This window comes from Lampetra fluviatilis, chromosome 34 (genome assembly GCF_964198595.1).
Source record: "Lampetra fluviatilis chromosome 34, kcLamFluv1.1, whole genome shotgun sequence".
Classification (NCBI taxonomy): Eukaryota; Metazoa; Chordata; class Hyperoartia; order Petromyzontiformes; family Petromyzontidae; genus Lampetra; species Lampetra fluviatilis.
The window spans coordinates 2,066,259-2,091,111 of NC_136308.1; the positions used below are offsets into that span (position 1 = coordinate 2,066,259).

General features: G+C 47.9%; 1 protein-coding gene across 4 annotated transcripts; it reads left to right on the forward strand.

Moving 5' to 3' along the window:
- Positions 1 to 1,844: 1,844 nt before the first annotated feature.
- Positions 1,845 to 24,853, forward strand: LOC144944430 (monocarboxylate transporter 5-like). Of its 4 annotated transcripts, none has more exons than XM_078872568.1 (9): positions 1,845 to 2,009; positions 7,331 to 7,453; positions 15,130 to 15,262; positions 16,116 to 16,259; positions 17,606 to 17,767; positions 18,987 to 19,550; positions 19,881 to 20,092; positions 21,522 to 21,615; positions 23,607 to 24,853. In XM_078872568.1, exons 1-9 carry the CDS (start codon positions 2,004 to 2,006, stop codon positions 23,843 to 23,845), a joined length of 1,677 nt encoding a protein of 558 aa, XP_078728694.1. In that variant the 5' UTR covers positions 1,845 to 2,003; the 3' UTR covers positions 23,846 to 24,853. The 4 variants fall into 4 exon arrangements, with proteins under 4 accessions (XP_078728694.1, XP_078728693.1, XP_078728696.1 ...); XM_078872567.1 differs by lacking the exon at positions 1,845 to 2,009 and adding an exon at positions 2,042 to 2,069; XM_078872570.1 differs by lacking the exon at positions 1,845 to 2,009 and adding an exon at positions 6,154 to 6,442.

Here is a 24,853-nt window from a genome sequence, read left to right on the forward strand (position 1 = left end):
AACAAGGTGGGCCGCCCTGGTTAATACTGCAGGTGCGTCCACTATCAACTAGGCGACATATGCTTCACTGTGGACGTTAACGATCCCGTGACATCACTCAACAAGAGAAGGCCGTTGTGTTGTCGGTGTCACGGTTAAAATTTTTGCCGAATTTGAAAATTACTCAATTGTGATTACACGCAGCATCGCCCACCCTGCTGGGACACGACTGCAGACTGTTTATACAAAACCTGCCCCCTTCACGGAAAGTAATGGCACAAATACCAAATATACTGGATAATTATTATATCTACGCAACTACCGGCTACTGACTCAGTACTGAGCCGATTGCGTGGACATTACTGGTTCCCTCAGCAGCACAATATTCTGGACAGCTGTAAGAAAAAAGGCTTTTATAGCTCGTTCCTCCAGTATAACTAAATATGCAGATTCCGACAATCAGCAGGACTGTGGCGTTATTGACAGAAGACAAAATTGGACTCATAAAATGTCACGATTTTTGGGGGGGATTTTTTCGTCTAAATTAAAATGCGTTGGTGTCTCTTTGGATCCATATCCAAAAATGTTGGGGGTGTCTGGACATCAACAGACAGCCACTGTGGCTGTGTCGCTGATTGGCAGCCTTTGAGCCAGCAGCAAGTAGTTCATGTTTTATTGGCGGGGAGGGGGTAGGCACCAGCCTCTGCATTGGGACACCCACATATCAAATGTGCGTTTTGACTCTTCGTTACGTCACGGCAGCTTTAGACTGTGTGTGGCAGGTCACCATGTCCGCAATACCCCCAACGAATACATCTTTCAAAAACCCATCGCCGTCGACAACAAATTGTATTCTATGCTTCGACACACGCTGTAGTGTGTGGCCCTGTTTAATAATAAAATGTGGGGGGGGGTGGGTAGGGCATATAAATACCGAAGGGGAGCATGACAGTTAATGTTACATGTTTAAAGTTTAACACGTTGGCTTTCGCGACCAATATCATCCGTAATAATCTAACCCCCAAAAAAACATGTATTATGGATTCAATATATAATCTTACTATACTTACCTATTATAAATGATTGTACTCTTAAGAAACATGCGTTCACAGTATCTGGCTGCTATAAATGTCCACGTGATAAGCCACTTCGTTGAGCTATCATTTGTGGCCAGGTCGCTTCTGAAAAACAGCTACTTAGCTCAGTGGGCTTTACCTCTGTATATGTACGTTGAACTTCTTTCGCACCGTACGAAGCCGGCCGCGCTAATCGGAGATGCGGGGAAGGACTACTAATTCAATAAATCGATTGTATTTATTGATATTACCCGGTAAAATAAATTACAAATATATAGTTTAGTTTGATCAATACATTTGATACGTAAACAAAATGAGCAAATCTGTATGATATGATTTATGTTTTTTGGCTATAGTTTATTCTGGCTCTCATCCACTGTGTATGTGAGAAACGGCGGCTGGAGCAATGTTATACATTTTTATTTGACCGTAAGAATTCCTAATCGAGGTGGGGGAGGGGGGCGCTAATAATCATCTCCCCAGCTCCCGTAAATCGTGAGAGTAAAATAAAGACGTTGAATGTCACATAATGACTCATGGGCCATTCCTCTATTTTTTTTCCCTGTCACTCGTCTCGGTCTGTCACCCGTGATGCAGCATTACTCGCGTGTGAAAATGGACGGACATTCAAGTAACATTATTTAGTTGTGTCTCTCTGTAATGCGACATTACCACTCGGGTGCGAGCGACTTCGAGTGTGGAGAAACCGGCGCAGACCAGCCTGGGCTGTTTGGCGAGTGAAAGGGGGGAGCCACAGGGACCATTCATGTGCCCCCCCTCCCTCATCCGTTTACTCATTTCGGGAACGAAGTGATGGCAGCAGTGTGCGTGCGTCTACAGCAGGCTACAGTTGTACAGCACCATTAATTGCAGCAGATATAACACTTGACTTGCTTGCAGAGGCGCTCCGACTCGAAGTGCATTGGAACTGCTGCCCTTCCACTGGTTATGCAAGTACTACCACGTGGGCTGCTTGTGTTCTTTAAACGAATGGCAATAGCGCAGAATGAATGGGTGAGCCTATTGTTGTTTTTTTTGTATTGTAACCCCCGTACCGTGTGTCATGCGTGTCTTGCTTGCATTGTCGACGAACAAAGGAAGCGAATGTCCAGTTAGGTGCAATGTGTGCGCGTGTGTGGGGGAAACTCTCCTCGTATGAGCGTGTACACACTCATTGTTGTTGCTTATATAAGAGTACGTGGTGGGTGTGTGTTGTTGTTGTGTTCCGAGCGTGCTGCGGTAAGTTTGTTTGAACGTGTGCGTCTGTGTGCACACAAGCGCACGTGGCGTGCTCACGACGTAACAATGTGACCTGTGTGCCTGACAGTCGTGAGTGAGTGAGTGGGGAGCGGTGGTGCAGCGGTGAGCGCGCGCTGCGCTACGAACCCGGCGATTATCTGAACCGGTCCGGGACCTCCCCTAGGTCGAATGAGGCTCAAATGAGTACCTGGTGCGGTGTGTAAACATCGACACCGGGGAGACAAAGGCGGCCGGGCGTGGTGCTGGCCAACCACCCTCTCAATCTTGATTTGAAGCTTTCGCGACTGTAGGAATCCTTACTCTTTGGTTATTTCGGTAAAGTCACGTGTGCCGTACCGGCCTTCCTAGGTGCTCGCTAACAGCACTTGCCCCGACAGTCTGTTACAGGTTATAAATGGGATCTTTTTCTTTCCATAATCCATTGTCAACTTTTATTTATATATTCCTTTTATATAAATTTTGCATGATCAGTGTTCAATTGATGGCATGACCCCCTCGCCACGTGTGTGACATGAAGAAGGGCCATTGCCTGAAACGTCATATTTTAAATATTTTGTTCCTTTTAGGGCCATACACTGTTGTTATTGAGGAATGCGTTGAGTCTTTTTTGCGTGTTAAAATGCGTGTACAATACACCACGGTCGAGGCGGCAGTACGGTATCGCCAAATAATAATTTGCCTAAATGGACATGTGCATGGAATCAATACAAAACTATGGGTTCGATCCATGTGTAGTGTAATAGCGCCGGCTGGTGGCAACTGTGGTGGACAGACAGTGCACAGGCCAGTGAGGGCGTGCAAGGGGTATGGGCAGAGGGAAGGAACTGGGGCAAGGGTCACGGAGGACCCCGTCTGGAGGCCCCTGGAACCTGCTGGCGGGTTGGAGAAGGGGGCGTGGTCAGGGCGGAGCCAGGCCATGCTGGGAGCATAAAAGGAGCCGAGAGCGGGGGCTCGAGGCTGCCGGTTCTGGGAGTGGACTCGTCTCATCGTCACTGTCGTCTCGTCGCTAAACGTCTCCGCTAAATATTGCGCTACGAAGTAGAGCAGTTGGCTATCTCAGTCAGCGCCGTCAAGTGTTAGATGGACGATGTTGTGTACACGCTAGGCTGAGCTACTATGGAGAGTGTGCGGACGAGACTGTGAAAGTTAATAAAGAAAGTGCCTCCTAGATACTCTGTCTCTGAATCGTTGACCCTACACATGGGTAGTGGTTTCTACGGAGGCACACACTTGAACTGTGAGGCAACACGTTTATTACACGGCCCCAGCAGGGCTACTACTATAACGATACAACGGGTTACTACATAACCGGGTCAGGTCAGAGACACACTGCCTGACCCACAATGCTGAACGTGACAACCGAAGACCGACGACCGGAAACCGAAGAGACGTAGCACCGAGGGTTCCATTCCAGCAGACAGCCGCGATTGCTCTCGGGACCTCCCTTTTATGCTCCCGAGCGTGGTCTCGCTCCGCCCTCAGCCACGCCCCCTTCTGGATCTCACCAGAATGTTCTCGACCGAGCATCACGTGTCCCTCAAGCCACCCTTTGGGCCCCCTCGCTACCGTGTCCCGGTCACGTGCCCTCTCCGGTTCACCCAGACTGTCACGTCCTTACTTGCCCTCTCTATGACTGTCACCAGAAGCATGCCCTCTCGGGCCCGCTTGCATGCTATGCCTACTCTGGTGCCAGAGAGAGGCTCAAAACGCACAGTTCCACTATTGTGACAGCAGCTGGCGCTAAACGCCATAGTGACTCCATTTATGTCACTGCACATGTATAGGCGCCCACTGAAATAATGTAGGTATATTTTATATATAAACAATGTACAAACAAATCCTCGTATTTCAAGAACCTAAATTTTAACCCCACCAATGTCAACACCAATATTAAACATGTTAACACTGTAAGTTATGAGTCATCGCTTTCACAATATGAAATCAATTGTTGAGATGTTGAAAGCGTTATCTATAAATGGATCGTCGTTTACAATACAAAGTATAACACTGATGCGTGTACTGTGATAAATAACATAATTGCAAAGGTTAATACGTAGTCCTCTGTCATTTGTATATGTACAGTACTGTACATATACACAGAAATATACTTTACGTTTTGTATTAGCACATGCTGTAATCATAGACTTTGTGAAAGTATAGACTGTAGAGTTAACACCCTTGTGCGCATCTTGCACCGACTCTTCATCAGCCATTATCAGTCCACTGCTGGATGAACGCCTCTCCAAACTATCGCCATCGCTCACGGTTCTGCGATGTAACAATCCACCCAGCGCTCCATCTCCTCTTTGTGCACACTCATTGGGACGCCTTCAGTTCCTTGACTGCTACTCCCGTCACTCTATCATTGACCATCTGCCAATCATTCCTTCTCGTGATGTATCCTACCCAAGCCCACTTAGTCTTTGTAACAGTTTCGTTGATGCCATTAACGTGTGTCCTTTGACATACTTTATCTACGTGCTCCTCTTTCTGTCGTAATGCTCAACCAATCGTATAACACAAACATCGTGGGGGAAACAGTGCCACCTCTTCTCCCACGTGTGCTGCTGGACGGGAGGTGGTGGGCCAGGTTTGGTGACGTCATGTGAATAACAAGCGACGTCACGCTGGGTGTGTCTTGTTGGGAGGTTTCCTGCCATCAGGACGTGGGGACGGCCTTCGTTATTAAAGGGGCCTGAGGAACGATCACAGAAGATAGTGGAGTACAATTAAAGTCAATCCCGTGGTTACATTGCCGAATAGCCTCAGCTCTTAAATGCAATAACCGCAGTGCTCATCCGACTGAGTAATAACGTGATGTGTTCAGCCGTAAACTGGCCACATGTCACATGTGTAAATCATAAGGTTAAATCTCTGTGCGGCGTGTCATCGGCAGTGCCAGTACAGAGGAAAAAATAGGATCCCTATAAATGCAGACAAAATGTATAATTGAAAGTCATAATTATTTACAGGGATAATGCCACAGCGTAAATGGTTGGCACTTGCAATCACCGGTTCTAGTTGATTGAACGGTGGGTCACGTTTTCAGTTTCAGTTTAATTTATTAGGTATAATCCTGTGAGCCATGCGGCTCTTGACTCGGGTGCAACCGCAACAAAACAAAAAACATGAACAAGAAACATCTTAAAGTGACTACACGCAACAGAAAAATCCTGGAAAAAACAGCAAAGTCTTCCAGAAAAAACAGCATATTTCAACGCTGCGTGCAAACATCCCAGTGGGATGCAAGTCAAACAATTGTGTGGTGGGGTAAACTGTGGGTACTTCGTCTCTTCCACGATGTCTGCCCATCTTGATGGAAAAACCAAATACCCTCGAGGGAGCAGCGGTCCCAAACCTGTGGGAGTCCGTGGAAAAAAGAATAATAAGAAAAGAAAATAACATCCTCACCAAAGGGATGTGCAATTTCAAATAACTAGTAGCGTGTGGTGGTGGTCCGCGATATGCTGAGAGGTTGCAGAGAAGAAGTCCGCACACTCGAAAGGGTTGCGAGCCGCTGATTTAGAGGGGCGCTCTAGAGCTCCCTCTGGTGGCGGCCCTTCTGCCAGCAGTGATGAAAGCAAATCGTGTGCAGAGCTGCTGCACCTTTTTTTACCCCATACTTTACAAGGTAAACATTTTTCGGTTGGTGGCTTGGGCATTCGTAGTGGCCAGGCACTGCGAAGTGGCATGCTTTGCGCACGATTGTACAATATTGCACTGGCTTTTTGGGTTTTGCAATGGAGAAGCAAGATTGCAAAGGCAACCCTCTTTTTTCGTGTTATTCACAGAGTCCACATTTCAACCCCCCCCCCCACTTTCCGTTGGCTATCGTTCGTTGCACGCCCTCTTGGGCCGGACGCCAACTCTGTAAAACTCTGTGCCCGGCAGCCAAAAGGGAGCCAAACAGACTCCGCCAAAGACTTTACCCTCCAGTGCACAAATCAGCCGCGCATGGACGGGGGTGGCGGTAAGGCGAGCGTGAGCGACAAACTACCCACACAAACATCGGTCGCCTTGCATTGGAGTTGGTGACCCCGCGTGCGAGCACGGCTGCCCTCTGCAGTCCCAATGCGAGTCCCGGGTTCAATCCCTGGCACGTGCGCGATCGTGCAGCCGGGGGGCAGGTGCGGTCAGAGCCTTGGGGGTCTCGCCTTCCTGTGGATTGACGAACAGCTTCGAATGGGCACCCGGTGCAGCGCGTGCAGTGTGTGTGTGCGTGTGCAGTGTGTGTGCGCGTGTGTGTGTGCGTGTGCAGTGTGTGTGTGCGGTGTGTGTGTGTGTGCGTGTGTGTGTGTGTGTGTGCGGTGTGTGTGTGCGGTGTGTGTGTGTGTGCGTGTGCAGTGTGTGTGTGTGCGTGTGTGTGTGCAGTGTGTGTGTGCAGTGTGTGTGTGCGTGTGCAGTGTGTGTGTGTGCGCGTGTGTGTGCGGTGTGTGTGCAGTGTGTGTGTGTGCGCGTGTGTGTGCGGTGTGTGTGTGCGTGTGCAGTGTGTGTGCGTGTGTGTGTGCAGTGTGTGTGTGCGTGTGCAGTGTGTGTGTGTGCGTGTGCAGTGTGTGTGTGTGCGTGTGCGTGTGTGTGTGTGTGTGCAGTGTGTGCGTGTGTGTGTGTGTGTGCAGTGTGTGTGCGTGTGCAGTGTGTGTGTGTGCGCGTGTGTGTGCAGTGTGTGTGTGTGCGGTGTGTGTGTGCGTGTGTGCAGTGTGTGTGTGTGCAGTGTGTGTGCAGTGTGTGAGCACAAAAGTTCAGCGCGTGCAGTGTGTGTGTGTGCAGTGTGTGTGCAGTGTGTGAGCACAAAAGTTCTGCGACGAGAGGCGACCCCAGGTGTGTTGCCTTGCGAGCCTCAGCTCTGGCTGAGCAGTGGACGCGTGTTATTTCGGGGGGGGGAGGGGGGGGCTAAGTTTAAATGCTGAATTTTTTTTTTATTGTTGTTGCATTCACACTTATTGTCCCCATTGCGTCGTTGTGTTGATTATTGCTGCCTCTTTTGTTCTTTGTGCGTGTGTCCGTCTGAGTCGTAGGGACTTCATCCCGAGGCGGCCTCTAGAATGTCCCTCGTCCGCAAGCAGCGTCCACAGGCGCGGACGACCGAGGAGCCCCCGGATGGAGGATGGGGCTGGATGATCGTGCTCAACTTTTTCGTGGTAAGAACTCCTCTCCCCCGTTTCACTGCCGTCTGTTGTTGATCCTGCAGGAAGCTGCACCAGCGGTGGAGTACGAACGCGGAGACAAGGGCTGTGATGTGCATCTCCGTTAACACCGGGCCTGATACTTATCAATTTCAGCCCGGAAGGCCAAGAATGCTTTTATATGCGTTATTTTGGCCAAGGCCACACATCCCTCGTGCCTCATGTTGTCATCACGGTGCTGAGTGCTACAGCGTGCAAATAATGTGTGCGAATGGTGCTTACCTGAAGAACATCTGGTAACTTACATTTAACTTTCCCCCGAGAGAAACTGTCTACAGAAATAATGCACCATTCATCAAATTGCGTGACAAGCCAGCATAGCAGCATTCCAGATAATAATATTGAGTGAGAATGTAATGCCCTGATTATTACAGACATACGTATTGTACAGTATGTTAGAGATCTGTCCCCATGTCCCTGCTGTACGGCTGCTTGACATGCAATCCAAATGTTACAAGTTAAACTCCGGGATGGAGGTTCACTCAGCCAGTTATCTCACCTCTGGGTAAATGAAACATGTCTATTGCTCGCCGGTATATTGACGGTGGTTTTGTGCTATATAGACTGACCTGTGACACATTTCATGGGATGAGGGCCATCCAACAGAGTTGATCACTGCCCAATGCTCAAGGTGGGAAAAAATAAAAACTGCGATTGGAAAATGCCATTGACAACGCAGCTTCTCAACATTGTCAAATGCATTGCCCTCCGGTGCGTGTTCTGGTTGTACCGCGTGCGCTTCGGTATGGTGTCTGACGCTTCGCTGCAAGTGTGGGGAGCTTCTCCACGTGCAGAATCTGGAGCTTGTTGAGGCCTTTAATCCATACCTGTCAACCCCTTATCAGTGCCCTACCTTATTACAGACCAATGCAGACCTTGCTGGTGACCTCGTGCCCCGTATAAATCTCAACGTTCATCCTACAAAGTCCCATCACAAGGGAGAAACACAAACAAATAGACAAAAAATATATTTTGATTTAAAGCTTTCGTGACTGCAGGGATTCATATTATTGGTTCTTTCGGTAAAGTCACGTAGAAGGGAAATAATAAAATAATATAAAATTTTAAAAAAATCTCACGACGTTTCGACTGCAACACAAGCAATCGTCATCAGGTGTGAAATCCACAGCAAGAAAAATCCACAGCAAGAAAAAAAATTGAGAATGTTTATTGTTTTAGAATTTTGAGAGAATTTTTATTGTTTTATGTTTATATTATTTTATTATCTCCCTTCTACGTGACTTTACCGAAAGAACCAAGAATATAAATAATATATTATTTTGTTGCCCGTATTGAAACGGCTGTAGCGCCGTATGGACCTGAAAACTCAATTCCCCTGTACAAGACTACGGGCTAAACCGTGTGGGTTGACAGCGATGCCAATATCTCGTGCACGGAGACCTAAACGTTGGATCATGCCAAGCAACACGCGCACAGCGGAGAGCCGTGCAGGGCAACCACAAACACCCGCGGGGGATTGTAAACTACCATTTTTGCTCCTTCAACGTGGCTGCCGATTTTCTCGCTTGCCCTTTGCACTTTTTAGATAGATAGGCCGTTGACTCAAAAATAATGTTTGTTGTCTTTTGCAAGGCAGTGTTAGTGAAGACCGTGGTCATGTGTTTCTTTTGTTACAGCAGCTTGGCTTGATTCATCTCAACACATGGAAATGTTAGCCAAGATGATCATTCAATGACGTTATTTTCATAGGCAAATAATTAACTTCAATGCTACTGCACGTAAACTGTTGGCTCACGCCACTGCTGGCATCAGGGCTTCCATTAGAGAGAGCTCCCGAGGGCCACCTCAGAGGGCATTTGGCCGATCTTACGTGCTGGCCGGATGTCTTGGAAGAGATGTGTGTAACCACGCTTTAACCAATCTCCCATCAACTGTGGCTGTACCCATTCTTACTGCTGGAGGGATGGGTGGACAGAGGTGGGTGCTTTTTAAGAGACTTGCCCATTGTTTTAATGACTGACAACATTATGGGCGTCGGCGCTTCTTTAACACATTCCTGCGGAGGGAGCTGGTAGGAACGTTGGGTTGCTCGGTCAATGGCCAGGGTCAACGGCGGCGTGGTGTATTTCGCAAATATGGCCGACTGTGAGGGCGGGCACAAGCCGGCGTGAGTAGGTTAAACGTTGAGTTTTATAAGCGCACCACGGGGTGACCAGCCCCTCCCCACCCAGCCCCACCCCTCCCACCCCCCACCCAGCCCCACCCTCCCCACCCAGCCCCTCCCCACCCTCCCTACCCAGCCCCTCCCTCTCCACCCAGCCCCTCCCTGCACGACGGACACAATAATCCCCTGTGGGCTGGTGTAACCAGGAGGTTCCTACCAGTATTAATGTGTTAATGTGGTAGGTAATGTATGTGAATGCGGAAGTGTTTGATATGTTAAGTGTGGAATTGATCTCTGATCTCTTACGATGATGGTCAGTTTTATTTGTTTGTGCCTATATGCCAGTGCCAATGTAGTTGCATAATATTTAATATATGTATTTAATTTGTTTAAGAATTTGACATAGGACTGACTGTACATAACATTATGCTAGTGTGCATTGCCTGCCAAGTACATATCAATACGAGAACGTGCAAGTTCAATGGTAGGTTTTTACCCTTTTAACTGGTACAAAACTGACACCTTTATTCAAGGCATCATGTTTGCAATGACCACAACACAAGTAGTCAATAAAGCAAACAAAAAGAAGCAACTCTGATAAGGGTAATAATATGCACTGTCCTTGAAGTTGATTGGCCCACACCCGAGACGGCTTTCTTTAGAGCCTAGTCCCCATTGGTGTAGGGCCAGATGACACCAGAAGGCGTACAACTCAAAAACAGTGCAATATCAGAGTATTGAGAGTTCGGGGTAAACATTTACACTATGAGATCTCTTTTACCAGTGGCAAAATATAATGGTAGGTTTTTAACCTACCATTATATTTTGCCACTGGTAAAAGAGATCTCATAGTGTGCAAGTTCAATTTAATAATTAACACTCTCGAATGAAATACGTAACAATTTACTGGATGAAGGGTTCCCTATGCCGTGCTGGTCAAGATAGTTGTGTAACAATACTTCAACATGCTGGTCAGTGCAGGTTTGTGCATGGCTGGGAATTGAATTTCGGCCACCAGGCTCATCGTGCAGTGCAGTGCCTGACTAAGCTAGTGCGGGGCCTGTATAATGTTATAAAGGGACCCTAAATATAAAAAAAAACATATATATTAAAACATACATTTTTACTTGCATAGTAAAGTAATTGTATTATTTCATTTGTTTTCTAGCCAGGCATTCATAAAAGTTGAAGGCAGTAGGCAGTAGAGTACTATAGTAATAGAGCGGAGCTACATATGTAGCAGCTAGCTATCAATTGATATCAATTGATAGCTTGAAAGCCTACGCGGAGGGTGGGGGGGGGTCCGTGACGTCTGCAGGCACACTGCGTAACGCTGCCGCATGCGGGTGACATCACAGATGTGACGTCACTGCTCACTTGCGTGCAAAATATATCCATTATGGCGCCCCCCCCGCCCCCCAAAATACAAAAGTCTATTTTTTTTTTCCATTGTGTCCAGTCTGGAAGCTACCCACAAGCCAAATTTTAAGTTTGTTGCATGTCGGGATGTATGCTAAACATTTCGAACAGACAAACATTCACACATTTCTCTTTTATACATATAGATGTGGTCGGTTTGGATTAGCAAATTAAACAAAGAACGCATTGCGATGTTTGGCACGGAGGGCTTTTGTGACCAATATTATTCATAATAGAGGTGTTTTTGGGTTAGATCGCGTCAGTATACTGTAAATGTGTCTCGATTTAAAGCTTTCGTGACTGCAGGGATTCATCTTGTTTTTTTTCGGTAAAGTCACGTAGAAAGGAAATAATAAAATAATAAAACATAATAAAATACAATTCTCACGACGTTTCGGCCACAACGCAAACAGCCTTCCTCTTTCCGACAGCCCTGTTCTTCACCTGAGGACGGCTGCTTGCATTGTGGCCGAAACGTCGTGAGAATTGTATTTTATTATGTTTTTTTTTATTTCCCTTCTATGTGACTTTACCGAAAGAACCAAGAAGGTATAAATGTGTCGTTAACCCGTCACCACCCGACACAGCCAATTAGTAATTCTGTCAAAATCGCCCGATGATGCTGGATGCAATTAGCAGCGAAACGTCGTACTAAAAAAAATTTATGTTGTGGATTTACTCTCCATGTAATACAACATTTTAGTACAGTTAAGTGAAGAAGGTAATGCATTTTAAGATTCTAAAGGTATAAAATAGAATGCAATTACTGGAGAGGAGAGTGAGTAGATTAAGGAAGTCGAGGGCAAAGGAGACAATTGGACAAACTGTAATGGATGTAACGTGAACAAATTCGTTGCAACATGTTAAATGGAAAGCGACGTAACCTATTACATTATAATCTAATTATCACTGATGAATATGGTGATTGTAATTTGGATGGCGAGGCAAAACATTCTGCTCTGAAACTGTGGTCTGCATCCAAACAGACGTGGTAATGCTGATGCAGATAAAAACAGTTATGTATGTGCTCTCGGCCATGAAAGTCAAAATTATTCCATTTGTAAATGTTCACGTGGAAAAATACACAATGAGGGCTGGGAAAGTATTGCCGAGCTGGATTTAACCACGCAAACATGGCCACTGTTTACAAACCACTTTACTGCAATAGGGTCCTCTCTGGCATCGTCCAAGATGTCCAACAATTACAAATCTCCGCTTTTGTAAACCTTAAATGTGTTATGTTACAGTGAGTCACGCGTGACCACAATATAATTCACGTATATTTTTCGTTCGCTCTTACAGGGTTTTTTTCTTAATTTTTTTTTCACGGCGCTGTTGAAACGTCCTCTGACAACAACGCACGCGGGAGCGGTGTGATATTGCGAGGGCGAACATTGTCCCGTCAGAGTGGGTAAGGAGGAGCGCATTTCGAAGTAATTTAATTAAATGAAATCAGCACACGGGGAGGAAGCCGCCGTGATCATTATGTGTGCGTGTTGAACTTCTTTCGCACCATACGTATCCCAACGTGCTAATCGGAGGTGCGGGGGGAAGGATGACAAAGCCAAGAAGTCGCCGGATCGATTCGATCTCCCTGCGTGGCAGGTGAAACAACGGCGGCAAGTTTATTACATCTCATCCACCCACACCCCAACCTGCCTCTGTCCACCCAGCAGTGAAGATTGGTTCGGCACAGTGAGTCGACTGGCAGGTCGCTGCGTGGAGTGGGGTAAATTATGGGTACTCACTCACACCTGTTGTTTTTCCAGGACAGTTTGGCAAGTCTGGAAGAATTGGTCAAATTGCACTCTAGAGGGGAGCTCTCCTCTCGTAGAGGGCCTTCCCACGGCAGTGGTGTGAGCATGCAATTGCAGGGCTGCACCTTCACCTGTTAAATTATTACTCTGGATGCATTGGAAGTGTACCACTCGTGTCGTTTTTGCGAATGTTCAGACCTAATAAAAGCATGTCTTAACTGTGACTTAATGAGAGATAATATACAGCGCATGCTCCGGTCCACAGACTGGGAGTCTGCTGCTTTAAAGACTCGGTTTTGGCCTTGATATCTAAAGCGTGCCATTGCCCAGACAGGACAATAATCCAAAAATGGAGCTACTAAGCCACTTGCAGCTTATTACTACAATCACACTCCTTGTGTGGGAATGCCTTGACATATTTAATACCACATTCGTTTTTTTTCCCCTCGATTTATATATCATTTAAAAAAGTAGTTGCCTTGCCATCCTGGCTGCTGACAAACTTCAAGTTTGCGCTGTCGACTCTACTCACACCCTACGATTTACCGTTTTCTTGCTGCTGTTTTCTCACCGTTATAGAATTCTTTCCCTACCTACCATCACCAATCCCCAATGCGTCGATAACGTTTCTCCGACTTTAAAAACGATTTCCATCATATTGTCTGTTCAAATGCTAGTTCATTGGTAATTTTTTAAAATAATTTTTGCATGGTGTACAGTCTGAAAAGTACCCACATGGCAAATTTCAAGTTTGTTGCATGTCAGGAAGTACGCTAAACATTTTGAACAGACACACATATTCACAACTTTGCCGTTTATGTATATGGAGATTATAGACTCATCATGCTGCACAGCTGTTTGTGTGCTGATTTACACTTGCTTCGTGGATTTGCTTTATTTTAATTTGCACTTCTCATTTTGGTGACCCAGGTACCTCTGGCAAATTAAACTATCCGGGTCTCTTGAATTCTATCTTGGCGAAACAAAGTAAACTTTAAAATCCTTTGATTATACCTCCCTAACCCCTCATGCCTTCCTCTCCAAAGACAAACTCTTGAGATGTGTTCACATTCACATGAGTTATAAAGCCTTTGGAATTTTAACTCATGACCAATTATCATTATACCTTCGTTAGTCTACATATGTGATCACCTATGCAGTTTACACACAACCAGATTATGCAAATGGTTAATGTAATGAGGCTGTGATAGTGTTTTTTTGTTTTTGCAATTTCACTGTGGAAAAAAAACATCAAAAATGTATGTTCGCCCTAGCCAGGAATTGAACTCCCACTCTGCTACCCCGCACTTCTGTTCCCGAATAAATCTCGAACAACAAAAACTTGGGTGTTTTTTTTAATCACCCTGTATATTGCAGTGAGAAGTAATATATAGCAGTGGGAAGTGTTAAGTTGCGGCAATATGTCACTGGACATCTGTGAATAGGAGCGTCATAGCTTGTCTGATTTCTCCAGGATAAATACAGATTCGGATGAAGATTCTGAAAAGAGGGCTTAGTTTCAAAAGATACTCTGAATGTATTTCTCATTTGCATGGGTGCTTCTGAGAAAGGTGTTAGAAATTATGAATGCCTTTGCCATCGCTCGAATGGGTTTGACAGCTGGTGCTTGCAAATGAAGGGGTGACAGCCAAAGGAAGGGACGCGTAATGGAGAGGACATCTGCGCAGGAGATTGTGTGATTAAATCAGCTTGAGTGCCATCACACCACAGGATCGTGATATTTATTGTGCAATAATATAATCATACAACTAATCAAATTAAAATTCAATACATCTCAAGGGAGTAAATTCCACGCACTGGAATATATTATCCTTCAATCTCGCTGAGCTCCCCACTACAGGATCGTGATGTTTTATTGTGCAATAATATAATCATACAACTAATCAAATTAAAATTCATTACATCACAAGGGAGTAAAGTCCACGCACTGGAATATATTATCCTTCAATTTCGCTGAGCTCCCCACTACAATAGTTGACTAGTAATTCTGAAAGAAATGGGACGTAATCATGGCACTGCCACGGTTGATACATGCATCATTATCATCATCATCATCAAAAGTATTGCCAAATAAATTAGTGTTTAGCTCTCCGCTCCTTGCGATGGGAGCTTCTTCAAGCTTCTTCAGTTCCTGAAGCTCTGAGAACCCGTAAGCGAAACGCCGGACATCGTGACGAACAACACGCGGTACAACCGGTAAGCGCATCAGAGGGCTGGATGGCACAACCGTGAAAACAGTGGTCATAGTAAGTCGTACGTTTGTTTTGTTGCCCCTTGGTACCGTGTCCCTGTGTTTTCCCGCCGCCTAGGTGAACGTGCTCGTCATGGGATCACTCAAGTCGTTTGGCCTTCTCTTCCTAGCCCTACAGGATGAGTTCGGGGGCACGTCAGAGGAATTGAGCTGGATTGGCTCCATCATGTCCAGCATTCGTCTCATTGGAGGTACGGTATGCCACAGATGAACCACAGCAGATGTTGGCGAGCCATCGAGCAAAGACGATCACCGCATCGCGCCCTTTCAGATGCACTTCTGCGACCGTCTGGAACGCTCTTCCGTCCGATATTAGGAAGCCACTGGAGTTATGTACATTTAAATCATCATCTAGATTGTCAACTAATTTCCTTAGAATTGTTTTTTGCGTTTAGTTTGTTTTCTTTCGCACCGCACCTCTGATTAGCACGGTTGACTACGTACGGTGCGAAAGAAGTTCAACATACACACGGTGTATCTTCGTCGAATGCAGCTGCACGGGCTTCAATATTAAAATGTAATCTTTACAGCCCCTGGGCAATCCACTGTTGGACGAAGGCCTCCCCACGCCGTGTTGGTTAAAATAGGATTGTTTGATTACACTTCCCCATGCTGGTAATCACTGGGCTCGTGAAGCGAGAAGAGGGATCCATGACCAATTCAGATACCGTTCGGCACTCGCTTCAGATATCACTTGGAAAATAATAAAAACATCTGGGTTTCAAGGTTCACAATGCAGCGTGCAAGCAAGCATTATTCTACCACCTCCACTTTAGATGTAAACGTTACAAAAATATAGAACATTGCAATAAAAATCTTATCAGGCGAAATCGGCAGTGGTGTTTTTCAAATAGTTTATTGTAGCAATTAGAGATCATTTGCTGATGTTTATACGTTGAACAAGGCAGCGCATCTTGCTTGTCCACAATTCTGCTGTACCGTAATCACCTAAAGCCAGATGGCAGAGGTGCTCGCGAAGTGCACTTGCCCCAACAGTCTGCTATACAGGGGACCTTTGTCTTTGCCTACCCATCTGTGGCGCAGGCCCAGTGGCCGTGGTTGTGTGCGGGAAAGTGGGCGACCGCGCTGGTGCCGTGCTCGGCGCGCTGGTGGTGGCGGCTGGCTTCATCGGCAGCCTCTGGGCCGGCAGTCTGCTCTTCCTCTACCTGTCACTGGGTCTGGTCGTGGGTACGAGCACTGGACACCAACTCGACCGGGCATGGTGGCAATGCGCCGCCATAGAGAAGACGAATGTGTGCACGTTGAATGTCTTTCGCACCGTACGTAGTGAACCGTGCTAATCGGAGTTGCGGGGGATGGACTACAAGCGAAAGGACAACAAACTAAACACACGCAAAAACTGTTCTTAAGAGTTTTCAATTTCGACGATTTAAAAGTGCATTGCTCCAGTGGCTTCCGGATATCGTGCATGTAGACGATGCTAGCAATTGAAATGTGGAATTTCCACACGAGCCCAAGTCCACTCACGTAGATTCTCCCCGTCTGACACTTAAACGGGGAACCTTTGCAACAAGCAGCGAATGTGCCACCGCTGTGCCACGTAACATTCTCTTTGGAGCAGGGAGACCCCTTGACTTCACTTCACTTGGTGTTGAATGATAAAAAAAAAACTTTTATCTTCCTGGCCTCCCTTAGTCGTTAAAACATAAATCAAGCTACAACTGATGTAAATCGAAAGGTCATTGAAATATCATCTCATTGGCTCTGCCCAGCGAAATGGATTTCATTTCGTGACTGGGAGGCGCAGCATCAGCCGCTGGCAGCCTCTCGCCCGCTGCTCTGTTTGCTCGAGCTGATGGCGTGCAGGTTATATGTCATCGAGGTTGTGCTTATAGAGGTGGGTCTCCCTGGCAGGATGGTATTGCCATCTCATAGAGTGGTCACCTGGGTCTAAATGAGCTAGAATCAAGTGAATTGATTGTCTGAAAAATTCGAGTCAACTTCTTTTTGACGGTTGACTACTCGGGCTGCTTTAAAAATAGCAGCCACCCCCACATCTTCACTTGTACATTCAGAAGTTCACCTCCTGAACCTCCCTTCGCTCCTCTCTTAAAGCTCACAACCTCTTCTAAATTGCGTACATGTGTGCACATGTGTGCACGTGTGTGTACGTGTGTGCACGTGTGCGGGCTTCGCGCACTGCGCCATGAACACGGTGACCCGAGTTCGATTCCCGTTCATGGCCAACACCAGTGACGAATATCTGAACCGGTCCCTGGGCATCCCCGAGCTCGGCTCAGCCTCAAATGAGTACCTGGTGCGGTGTGTAAACATCGCCACTGGGGAGACAAAGGCGGTCGGGCGTGGTGCTGGCCACCGACCCGCTCGTCTTCCGTGCCGGCCTTCATAGGTGCTCGCTAACAGCACTTGCCCCAAACAATCTGTCAAGAGGCTTTGAACACGCGGAGACTTTTGTCATTGACGTTCTCTCACTCGGTGACCATTGATGAGTAGAGCGTTAGGGGACGGTGGCGAGCGAGCGAGCGATGCCTGGCCCCTGTGTCGCCGTGCAGGGCTGGGCTATGCGCTGCTGTACCAGTCGGGCACCGTGATGGTCGCCTGCTACTTCAAGCGGCGTCTCTCGACGGCGTACTCCGTCTCGCGATCCGGCATGGGCCTCACTTTCGTGCTGGCGCCGTTCACACAGCTGCTGCTGGAAACCTACCACTGGAGGGGTGCGTGCATGTGTGTCTGTGTGCCTTTGTGTGTGTGTCTGTGTCTTTGTGTGTGTGTGTGTGCGGGGAGTGGTGTACTGGTTAGCGCCACGCTGCGCTATAAATCCGGCGACCCGGGTTCGATTCCCGCTCACGGCCAACACCCAGTGACGATTATCTGAACCGGTCCCCTAGGTCGACTCAGCCTCAAATGAGTACATGGTGCGGTGTGTGAACATCGCCACTGGGGAGACAAAGGCGGCCGGGCGTGGTGCTGGCCACCCACCCCGTCGTGTGCCGTGCCGGCCTTCATAGGGGCTCGCTAACAGCACTTGCCCCAACAGCAGGGGCGGTTTCTTCATTAGGGCGATTGGGCGACGCACCACCAATGTCATTCAACCACAGAGTCACGCTAGCCGTCACTGTCAGCCTCTGGATATAGTCCAATCAGCGTCATGTCACGTTCTGTGGAGTACCGCCTCTTTTTGGGCGATTTCACTCCGGCTGAGAATCGCCCCGAGTGGCCCCATAGACTTACATTCAAAGATGTTTTTTTTCGAACGGGGGCGCTGCAATGCATTCTCTATGGCTTCCGGGAGGGCATGCACTAACGTGCTTACGTCATCATACGTGCTAACGTCATCATACGTAAGCACGTTTCATCCAACAATATAATTTATCGCCACCTAGTGGAATCTTTAATAAAATAAACTTGAGTGGTTTGTTTTAATAGTGAGTATATAAACAAACAAGATGTATTGTAAGAGTCACTTTATTTTTCATTAATATTAAAGAAGTGAAGTTGCCTTTACATGCTTAAGCTGTTAATTTATTCATTGCATGGGTGGACCTTATCCTTATCAATCATCCAGACATTTGCCCCCCCTGAGAGATTTTGCAGGAGCCGCCACTGCCCAACAGTCTGTCACAGGCTATTTGTCTTTGTATGTAGGTGCGTGCTTCTCATTTTGGCCAACTCGCAGCATCATTAGCTTGAGGCAACAGAGTGCTCGATTGATGACAAGAGATATACCAATGCTTTTTGTAACGTAGACGTCTCATGGTTACAGTGTGACACGCACAGCCGGTCTTATCTATGGCCCGTGAGCAACGGTCGCACAGAATACGATAGGCAGTGGGGTTGCTCCAAGATGTGGCCCAGTGGTTAGCAGCAAACGCCCTTCCGCTGGGCCCCCATCGCACCATTTCCTTCGTTTTCTTTCTTTCTCCCGATCTCCAGGTGCTCTGTTGATTCTCGGAGGGGTCATGCTCAACCTCGTCCCCACGGGGATGCTGCTGCGGCCGTTACTCCTCAAAGGCTCGCGGCCGAAGACGGAGCCGGCGGTTGTCCACGACGCCAACGAAAACGCGGAGCCCCGCAGACCGCCCTCCTCGTCCGGGAGGGACGGGGAGGCCGCGGCGGCGACGACGAGCGTGGCATCAAGGAGCCCCGACGCGGGCGGCCGCAGCGGCCGCAGCGGCCGTGACCCGGAGCACGAACCGCATGCGGCCGCGGAGGCCCCGTTTCCCACGAGGGGAAAACGCAAGATGTTTTGCGTCGACGACGACGACGACGCCGGCGTCGACCTCAAGGAGCTCAGCCACGACGGCAGAGCGGCGGCGGCGAAGGAGCGCCGGAGGCTGCTGGACTTCTCGCTGCTGTGCAACCCGCTGTTCGTCGTCTACACGGGCAACGTGTTCTTCAGTCAGCTGGCGTACTTCATACCATACTTCCACCTGGCCGCCAAGGCTCAGGACTTGGGCATCGAGCCGATGGATGTTTCCATCATCATTGCCGTCGCAGGTGGGCTGGCGCGACACCTCGTTGCGTCTCGTTGCTGGGTGCGTGCGATATGACGGGGTGGAATGCGTCCCAGAGGCTGACAAGTGGGGAGACGGAGCGATGAAATGAGCTCGTGTGTAGGAGCTAAGGTGGATTGTCCCATCGCTGGATCGTGAGGGATGGGGACCGCTGGGACACTGAGGAGCCCCAAGGCAATTTAATGGCCGTTTTCGTAAAACAAATGACTAAATATGACATCTTTTTTGTAATTTTAGTCCAAATTCCTGGGTCTGATCACATCCGTTCACTCCCCTTGCCACCCCCCCCCCCCCCCCATTAACTTGTTGGCAGGCGCCACAGAGACGGTGGCCCAGCTGCTGTCGGGCTGGGTGGCCGACAAGAACTGGATGCGCAAGACTCACTACTACCGTGGCTTCCTGCTGCTGTGCTGCGCCACCAACTTGCTGTCTCCACTTGCCACCACCTTCCCCGGCCTGCTCATTTACGCCATCTGCTTCGCCGCATTCTGCGGGGGATACATGGCTCTCATTCTTCCCGTGCTGGTGGGATATTCTTCCGCCGTGTCACTTGCACTCTCCCTGACTGCCCGCTTTGTTCCCCAGGTCGTTTCTGACGGCGCTAGCGGCACGTGCCCGTAAACCCCAGTGCTTTGGGGGCATCTCGTATAGATTGTATAATGCGTAAGTTTAGTATGGCTCTATGCATGTTGAACTCCTTCCGCACCGTACGTGGCCGACCGTGCTAATCGGAGGTTGTTTCGTGCAGGCGATGGCGGCCTAGCGGTAGAGTGTTTGTCGCTCGTTCCGGAGGCTCGCGGGTCGAATCCGGCGGCCGCCCTGGTAAATACTGCAGTGTGTTACTCCCGCGAGTGTAAACATTACGTGACGGCTACGTCACTGCGGACGCCAAAGATCCCCGTGACGTCGTTCGCAAGTGTAGGCCCGCCATGTGTGTCGGCGGTCATGGTCCACGTTCGCCAGATTCGGACAAGTTACTCGCAAATAACTCAATTGGGATTACACGTAGCAATCATTGACGCCCCTACTGCAAAGACCTGGCGGGCACCTCCTGAAAACCGGTCATGAGACTCAGTGAGGCGTTCGTGGATTCACAAGTGTAGCAATTATAATAATATTACTATTTATTAAAGCTAATTTTTATTTTACCAGCTAAGGCCCACTGAGCTATGCAGTGACCTGGCCACAAATGATAGCTCAAGGAAGTGGGTTAACACGTGGACATTTATAGCAGCCAAATACTTTTGAAGGCATGATGATTCTGAATGTGGAGGGGAAAACTGGAGGACCCGGAGTAAAATCGACTTGACCACGAGGAGAACATGCAAACTTCAAATATACAGGTGTCAGGGTCGGGATCGAACCCACGACAATTTATATTTCTTCACTGGCCCCCCCGCTCCCCATCACGTATCTCTGAAGCAGCCAATAGCGCCTGTTTAGCAGGCCTCACTGCTTTTAATTCTAGACCGAAAACTAATTTCTTTAAAACTGCTTTTTGTGTTTAGTTTGTTTTCCTTCCCCCACACCTCCGATTAGCGAAGTTGGCTACTGTACGGTGCAAAAGAAGTTCAACATACACACATAGACCAATGGAGCTTCACGGCCTAGTCACTGGGACTTTACAGGGCTTAATTCTAGATTTGAAGCTTTCGTGACTGCAAGGATTCATACTCTTTGTTTTTTTCGGTAAAGTCACGTAGGTATAAAATAAAATAAATGAAAACAAATTAATTAAATTACGACGTTTAGGACGCAACACAAGCTGCTGATGCGGACTGTTTTAAAACTGACCGACGCTTGTGTTGCGCCCGAAACGTCGTGATTTAATTTATTTGTTTTCATTTATTTTATTTATTTACAGGGCTCATGAGCTTTCGTCCATGAACTTGCAGTTGGATGTTGCTCCATTCTTGTAAACCGGCACTGCGACCGACTCCTGTCCATGTCGCAGGTGGGATTCATGGGCATGGAGAGACTGCAGAGCGCCAACGGACTCGCCAACTTCTTTGTGGGCTTTGGCTGCTTGATCGGACCACCAGCGGCAGGTACAGCTCCATTTTAACGGAGGCCCGTTCCATCGGATCGCGCCGCATTGCTTCCCAATCAGTCGTGCCAGGTGAAGGACAGCGCAGCCGAGTGCAACGCCCTCATGTGTGGATGCTGCCGCAAAGGGATGGTGTGAGTTGAGGAAATGAGAATAACACACCGATATACAAAAGATAAAGCTTCTCCCCTATAGCCTTAACACTCACCGCGGTGACAACGGCGTCACTTGGCGGCGAATAGCGACTGTTTATCTCTGTGGCAGCCCTCCAGCACCAACAGAGAAGCAATTAAGAAAACGAGCAGAGTGTAATGCGGCTTCAATTCAGCGAGTTGGCAGAGTGCGGAGTGTGCAGGTGGTGCTTGAACCAATCAACCCCAATCTGTAAAACCCACAACACCTGGGTTTGTCCCATGACTTCTCATCAACGAAACTTCATCACGTGTTCGGACATCAATCACAATATTAAATTAATTTCAGTGGGCTCTATCCTGCGTAAACAAAGGACGTCACTCACAGGATAATGCAGCTTAATGGGATCTCACCTGGTTAAATAAAGGACATCATTCACAACAGACAATTCGTCGGAATGGGATCTCACCTGGTTAAATAAAGGGCATTATTCACAAGAGATAATTCATCTTAGTGGGCTCTCACCTGGTAAATAAAGGGCGAATGTGGTGACTTCAGAGTGGTGATTATTGTTTTCTGTGTTTGTGCAGCGGTGGCACAAATTCCACTTACAACTCTCACGGTCGGCCACAAGGGGGCACACGTGGACCAATTCAGGGTCCCAGATTCTAGCCAATAATTAATTTTCTTGGTTCTTTCGGTAAAGTCACGTCGAAGGGAAGTAATAAAATAATAAAAATAAAACATAATAAAATAAATTTTATTTTGTTTTATTTTTAAAAACATAAAACATAATAAAATTATGGAAGTAATAAAATAATAAAAATAAAACATAATAAAATAATGGAAATAATAAAATAATAAAAATAAAACATAATAAAATAATGTTTTATTTTTCTTATTTCATTATTTCCATTCTACGTGACTTTACCGAAAGAACCAAGAAGAGGCCGTTACCTCTTATTTTATTATGTTTTATTTTCATTATTTTATTATTTCCAGCCCATTCTACGTGACTTTACCGAGAGAACCAAGAAGATTAATCCTTGCAGTCACGAAAGCTTTAAATCGAAAGGTAACGGCCTCTTCACCCGGTCTTTATCAGGAGAAGTGCTCCCCAGTTAATGCCCACATTAACTGCCTACTGCCCCGCTATTCCAGACCTTCCCCAAATGTAGGCTAGCTAACCTGGCCCAGCTTCGGCGCAGGTTCCAACCCTCAGCCACACGAGTCTGGCCCTTACAAGGACATCGGAGAGCTCGCTGCTCTGGGGTCGCACCACTGGCTTGCCCTGCTCGGCCCTCACAAGGACAGCGAGTCAGGGGAGTTCCAGTTCCAGCTAGCTGGCCTTCAGTCTTCGCTGGTTCTTCATTTTGACCTGTACCTAACGACTTCTTCAAGCTCTCTGGCTCTCCGCCTTATATACCAACTTGCCATCGAGGGGCGATAACCGTTTGCGGACGTGGATGTAGACACCCCAGTGTAACTGCCCGTTTCCCCCCCGCGTAACACCCCTACACTTGATAATTGTTTTTTTACCCTTCTATCTGGCAACAAAACTGACACCTTTTTTACAAGGAGTCATGTTTACATAGGCCACAATACCTGCAGTCATAATGCAAACAAAAATAATAACTCTGATAATGTGCACTGTCCTTGAAGTTGATTGGTCCACTCCCGAGACAGCTTTCCTTAGAGCCTAGTCTCACATGGGTTGGACCAGATGACGCCAAAAGGCGCACTTTTGTGTGTAACGAGTTGCGACCTCATAATGCCGCGTCAGCCATCGACTTTGCCAATCGTCCTTAACCGCGTCCGTGCGTGCGCGTTGCGTCGTGTGACCCATTCCCCCAACCGAAGGTTTCCTCTACGACCAGACCAAGAACTACGACTACTCGTTCATGCTGGCTGGGACATGCTACCTGCTCGCCTTCCTCGTGCTGCTGTGCGAGCTGCTGGTGCCGTGCTGCGGTGGCGGTGGAGACGGCACGGGCGAGACCGTGGCGGGGGCGGTGGCGGTGCCGCGCACTGCCCGCCGGTGGGCCGGCTGGCCCAGGGCACGCGTGGTGCCGTGCGGGAACGACCCCGGCGGCGTGTGAGCCGCGGCGAGGCGAGCCGGTCTCACGTTGCGTTCTGGTTCTGCTTTCACAGAGGGCTCACACTGCTCTGCGAGAGATCCAAACTGATTCTTCTTCTTCTCCTACTCGTGAGATGGCGCCGCCAGGAGCACTATCGTGAACGTGACTTGTCACACGCAGAACAGTGCACCGTTATTTTATATTCATAGAGCGCCTTAGCTCGAGGAGCTTTACATTGTTCAAAAGCGGTTACATAGCCCGAGAGGTTTGGATGGCAAGGGCAGTGCGATGGCCGAGGAATGAGTGGCCGTAACAGAGGGCACGAGGGGGGGGTCACGAGAGGGCTATGGGGGAGGCACGGGATGGAGTGGAGGGGCGAGAGGGAGTGTGACGGCTGATTGGGATGTGCGTGTCCTTGACCGAACGTGATGAAACGACGTCCACGTTTCTGCATTGTCCCCGTTCCGTGCACTGACGTCTGGTGGCTTTCATCATCGTCGGGGAGACCTCAGCATCTCAGTCATCCTCCACTCGATCACATTTTTGCTACAACATTGATATCCGTCGCAAGTACATTAATTTAACCTTGGAAACATATAGGATGCGCTGGGAGCCAGACCTGGCGAGTCTGCGTTATCTCGAGGTTGTATCAAATGTATCGTTAACACACAGTTACTCATTGCACTGGCTGGGAGCGGTGGCGTAGTGGTTAGCTCAATAAACTATGATCTCGGTGAACTGGTTTCCATTCGTTTGTCTACACCATATCAGTGATAGATGCTAATTGACCCATTCCTGGGCATCTGCTCATTTAGCCCCATATGAAATGAGTATCTGGTGCGGTCATCAGCAGCGGCAATAAAAAGGCCGGGCGTGGGTTCTGGCAACACACCACTCCATCCTGGCTTTGCATTGCTGGCTTTTCTAGTTGCTTATTAACATATTAACTTATTCCAATCTTTGATTAAGCTAAACTATAGAAGTCCGCTTCAGTCATTTATATAAGTATCCTAAGCCCATAACATCAGA